Source organism: Onychostruthus taczanowskii, unplaced genomic scaffold (assembly GCF_017590055.1).
Source record: "Onychostruthus taczanowskii isolate IOZ18803 unplaced genomic scaffold, ASM1759005v1 scaffold105, whole genome shotgun sequence".
In the NCBI taxonomy this organism is placed as follows: domain Eukaryota; kingdom Metazoa; phylum Chordata; class Aves; order Passeriformes; family Passeridae; genus Onychostruthus; species Onychostruthus taczanowskii.
In genome coordinates, this window is record NW_024497078.1 from 1,676,248 (window position 1) to 1,681,697 (window position 5,450).

General features: G+C 48.7%; 1 protein-coding gene across 1 annotated transcript; it reads right to left on the reverse strand.

Annotated features, from left to right (window-relative positions):
- Window positions 1-646: 646 nt before the first annotated feature.
- LOC121341315 (vitelline membrane outer layer protein 1-like) lies at window positions 647-2,312 on the reverse strand. The gene is made up of 3 exons (XM_041414747.1): window positions 2,142-2,312; window positions 1,488-1,591; window positions 647-941 (listed from the first exon to the last, which is right to left on the reverse strand). The coding sequence occupies exons 1-3, from the start codon at window positions 2,310-2,312 to the stop codon at window positions 647-649; spliced, it is 570 nt and encodes a 189-aa protein (XP_041270681.1).
- Window positions 2,313-5,450: the final 3,138 nt, after the last annotated feature.

The window sequence follows — 5,450 nt, forward strand, 5'->3', positions numbered from 1 at the left end:
GCAGGAGGTTTGGATGCTGAAGGAAATGGTGGTGGGTTCAGGAAAAATACCTGTGCAATGGTACATTTCTGACTGCAATACATGTGAAGTACTGAAGCCTTTGAAACAAAAATCCTTGGAGTGCCTCTTCTGCACAGGGCACCTGGAGACATGCTGAGAAGGCTGGAAGGAGAGGCATGGAGCTGAGACCACAAGCTGCATGGTATATTTCAACTTATTTGTGGATGGATGGATGGATGGATGGATGGATGGATGGATGGATGTCTGATAGTGATCCCTGCACATCCTAAGCATTATAATGGAAATAGGATGAAGAGTTCCCCTTCCCCTCCTTTGAAACCACAGTTTCTGCCAGGGCAGATGATCCCTCTTCTACTTCAGTGTTCAGCCCTTATAGTCCCACCTCCTGCCTTACCAACAGGTGTGGGAATCCCCTCTGCTCCCTCACAGGAATTTTGTAGGTTATAAATTTGTTACAAAGCTTAATCACAATAATTACAAAGACCCTTCTGTGAAGTGCTGTGGCCATGGGACCTGAATACCCTTGACATAATAAGATGGAAAAAAAATGTACACTTCTTTTGGTGCAAGGACAGATTCAAGGTTTAATGCTGTGTGGATGCTAGCATAGGGTGGGGAGTCAGGCTTACTCACAGCAGAACACTCTCATGTCATTGAGAGCTGTGTCATCCCACATTCCCTGGGGTTCCTCCATCTTTGTTTGGAGCCCACAGATGGCCCCAGAGGTGCCGTTGCTGCTCCATGGGCCGAAGTGACCCCCTGAAAGTCCCCAGCCCTCCAGGTTGGTCCTGTTGGAGTAGGCGAACCTCACGTTGTTGACGGCCGTGTTGTCACCCAGGTACCACCACCTTTCCACGCGCAGTGAGAACGACACCAGCTTGTTGCTGGAGCAGAGCTGGGCCTCGGTCCAGTTCCCCCACCTGCCAGAGGAAAAAACAACTTATCAAGGCTTGTCCAGCCTCTGCTGTGCTGCAATCAACACCGTGACCTGCCCTGGCAGCCCTGGGGCAAGGGACGTACATGGGGTGGCAGGTTTGTAGGAGCACTGTTTCACTCTCCTTCCCCATCATCCCCGGGATGCCCAGCCACCACCAGCTCCGGTCTGCCCTGTTCCTGCAGAACCTCTTGGCAATTTCAGGTGCTTGCTATGTCCCTGTTACTCAGTGTACTTTCCAAAGTAAGCATTTGAGGAAAAGGAGAAAGTATAGCTTTAATATCTGTAATTTCTGATCTTTCCTTCATTTTCCAAAGCACTGTTCCTTTCCCTGGGACCAGACCTTTACCCTGAAACCTTCACACTTTGTGGCCAGGGGGAACTCACCCATGTCCCCAAGAGGGATGTTGAGCCACCTTCACAGGGGGGGTGGCTGCCTACAGAGAAACCATTGCACTGGTTTCCCTTCAAGCTCCCCCGAAGCTGCTGCCCTGGAGGAGGATGAGAAGGATGAGAAAGGAAGGCTGCTCACCACCCCAAGGAAGACTCGATGACCGTGCCATCCATGCAGTGCAGGCGGACGCCGTTCAGAGCCGTGTCATCACCAAACAGCCAAAATCCCTGGAAGGGCTGGACCTTGGAAGAAAAAGAGAGAGGTCACCCTTTTTAAAGAGGTGACGAGGGATGGCAGGAGGCTTTGGGGAGAGAGCAAGAACATCAGTGGAGCTGAGCAGGGCTGGGAGGCAGCTCCATGACATGTCTCAGAAAGCCCATTTTGCTGTTGCCCACCTCTGTTTTTCTCCAAGTGGTGGAGAAGATGCTCTGGAATCAGGAATGCTTGGTGGCTGCTGTCCCAGGCCATGCCCACCCTCTCACCACGTGCTGTGATACCCAGAGCTGGGGTGCTGGCAGGTGGGACTTGCCCCTGGGAACAGGCTCTGCTGTACCAACCTCAGGAATTTCATTACCCAAGAGATCCCTCTGCTAAGAAATCATCTACTGGCAGGAGCATGGAGAGATACTCTGCACTAGAAATTTCTTGCTGAGAAGCCTGCACACTGCAGATACAACACAAACTGCTGTGATGGGGCAAAGTGCTGTGGCCAGCCCTGTTACAGTCAGAACAAAATCACATTGTCTCACAGCAGGATTTGTTCCCCATGCTGAAGAAGGAGTCAAATCTTACCTTCAATTGAAATCCTTTTGCGTAGCTTCTGGGGCAGAATTGCTTGTGTCCCCACAAGCCCCAGGGACCTCCATTTGGCACCATGAGGACAGACTTGTATTGCCATGCCTGCGTGCCCCAGAGGCAGCAGGAGCCCAGCAGGTAGAGGATGGCTGGGATGAGCAGCTGCATGGCAGGGAACCGGCTCAGCTCGGGGCCTCTCCGCATAGAGGGGCTGGCACAGGGGAATTTATCGGCCAGGAGAGTGGGTGGGAGAGTGGGGAGTGTCAACAAAGCTCCCGGGGAGCGCCCCTTGTTGCTTTGTTCTGCTCCTGCTGCCTGCCTGCCCTCTCTGGGGAGGCCTCCTGGGGTGCCCTGCTTGGGGACTTGCAGGGCTCTGAAAACTTGAGGATGCGAAGGAAGGAAAGTTATTCCAGGCTTCAATTACCAAAGGATGGAGTGGCCCTCTTCTGCAAGGGCCACTTAGTACAGGTGAAGGGGGAAATGTTGATTTCAGCTGAAACCCTCTGATGTTACCCCTTGGTAGAATGGTAAAGGTCCTCAGGTACTGACAGCACCCAGGAGGAGCCGATGAAGACAGAGATGTCTTACTGTGCTACTGTACCTCATGGGCAGCAGGAACATGCCTGAAAGAAAAGGAACACAAATGAAGGGCTGTGTGACGAGGGTCCTGCTCAGGAGAATGGGTAGCTCATGGATATTTTGCCACTCCTGGTGGCATAGAATTTTCTAAGCTTGAGGTGTTGACTGGGTTTATTCATAAGAGTGGCTGCAAGCACAAGCAAGAGCAATGGGCTGTTGCCAGGTTCTGAGTCCAGTGAAGAGCTGTGAATAAGTGATATTATCAGCCCTCTCCATTAACCACATTGGCTGCGTGGTCAGGCTTTTGGGATGTGTGGAAAGCTGGGGTTGGGCAGTGTCAGAGAAGAGGATGTAGGTGGAGAAGGAAACTCCAAGATGACTGATGCCAAAAAAATAGAGATGTTTTACAGTCTGTAGTTACATTCACAGAGCTGAATCTTTCTCTGTTTGAGTCCCACTTATTGACAGGGCCTGTTATCTCTGTCTTCTGCTTTCACACATCCTCTCCCATTTCCTCTCTAGCAGTCTGAGCTCCAGCCCCAACAGTCCTGCCACTGCAGGTGACAGAAGGGAGATCCTGGTTGCAAAAAGACCCTGCTAAGCTGATTTTTTGTTGTTGCTTTTGGCTGTGTGGGAAGGAGGTGGCAGAGGCAGTGACACTGGGTCGGTGGGTCTGTGATATTGCAGCAGGAAGCACTGAAAACTATTCACACAAGTAATTAAATGCCTGTGGGAGAAAGTGAACACTAGGTGCATTTCTATAACTTCACGGTGGGGAGCAAGAAAACAAACAAGGAACTAATCTCAGCTTTATATTTCCTCTCCTGTCTCTCATTAATTTTTAACTCTTCCAGAGTGATAAATCTTTGTGGGTCAAAGAACTTTTCCCTTCGCTTCTCTCTCACCTCTTTCCCTATAGAAAACTTTCCCAGCTCTAGGAGGAAGGAATGGACCGAAATAAAAATGATGGGATCAGTATCAGCAGCTGAATTTGTGCTGCTGGAGTGCAGGGCCAATGAGTATTTTTGGGTAGACCTGCTGATACACTGAACTTCCGTGAGCATTCAATGATGTCTCTAACATCCCTGCTAATTAATATTTTATCACCTGGGGAAGCTCTTGCTCTTCACCCACTGCTTCTTTTTCAGTTAACCTGCAGGTTTCTAGTCAGGCAGGAAAAGTACCAGCTTGCAAGCCTAGCATGGGTGGGTTTTTAATTATGTAATTTTGGAAAGCTGGAGTTTGAACTCCGTCTGGCAACTTCTCTGCTGGTAAGCTATGGCAGCTAGTGATAGGGTCATGTGTGACATGTCCTTTCTTCTTCTGATCAAGCTATTTGGAAGGCCATGATACCATTAGACTCAGCAACTGAAGACATGATGGCCAGTGCAGAGTGAAGATCAGGCCTGTAATTTTGCAAGCATATAAACCAAAAGGATATATATATATATATATATATATATTTTGGACAACTTAAGTCCTCCATCCTATGACAAAAAAGAAGGAAGTTACAATGAAGACGAAATATTTGAAAACAGTACAGGCATTAAAAAGAATCAGAAATCAGCAGAACAGTAAGAGGCAATCACATAGCCAAAACATCAAGATTAAAGAATGAAGTGCTTGCAGGAGCCTTTTTGACATTGCATGTACACATTTACATTGTAGAGAGCTAGTTGCAGGTTAGGTGAATCCCCCTTTCCCTAGAGCAGAAAGTATTTTGTAATTTACTGCCCGTTTATAAAATTATGGGGCTCTCCAGGAGCTGTGTTTTCAACTGACCTTCTCTAGCAACATAAACATTCTTAGATGGTGGTGAGAAACAGCCACTTTACATTGTGTGTGGGCTGAAAACATTCCTGCAATGGCCTTTGTAATGTCATTGGAGATAAAACCAGTTAAACTCTTCCCACACCTGTAAACTAAAGATAGTTCTTTGATGAAAGACCTAGTATCAAGAATTCTTCAGTGCTGCCTTTGAAGCTGACTGACACTGTACTCCTGCTGCTGTCATGTCAGTTTAAAAACAGATGCAGTGCCTCAAAAGGTCTCTGCTCCCCCTGTCTCTCCATGGGTTGCAGGGGCACAGCTTCTTCACCACGGGCTGCACCTCAGCCTGCAGGGAAATCTCAGCTCAGTTTCTGGAGCACCTTCTGCCCCTCCTCTGCACTGACCTCCGTGTCAGCAGGGCTGTCTCTCTCACATTCTTACTCCTCTCTCCAGCTGCTGTGCAGGATTTTTACCCTTCCTTGAATATGTTTTAGAGAGGTGCCACCAGCATCACTGATGGGCTCAGCTTTGATGAATGTGTCCTGGGGCTGGTTGGCACTGGCTCTGTCTGACATGGGTGCACCACTGGCATCTCCTCACGGAAGCCATCCCTGCGGTTCCCAGCAAGGACTTTGCCACAGATGCAGCGCAGACTGGCAGATCCCACTGTAGTATCTAAGCTGGAATAAGAGGCATGTAGTTACTCCCATCACCTTTGGAACAAAGTTTTAAAATTGACCTCCTGTTTGCCCCTGTTTAACTCTCCAGTAATTTTAAATGACACATCCATCACTGCTATGATTGTAGCTCTTCCCGTTTAGAGACATAGATCTCCTGAGTACTTATTATCAGTCTTAGTCATTTCCCAGCAAGGACTTTGCCACAGCACACAGATGCAGCACAGACTGGCAGATCCCACTGTAGTATCTAAGCTGGAATAAGAGGCATGTAGTTACT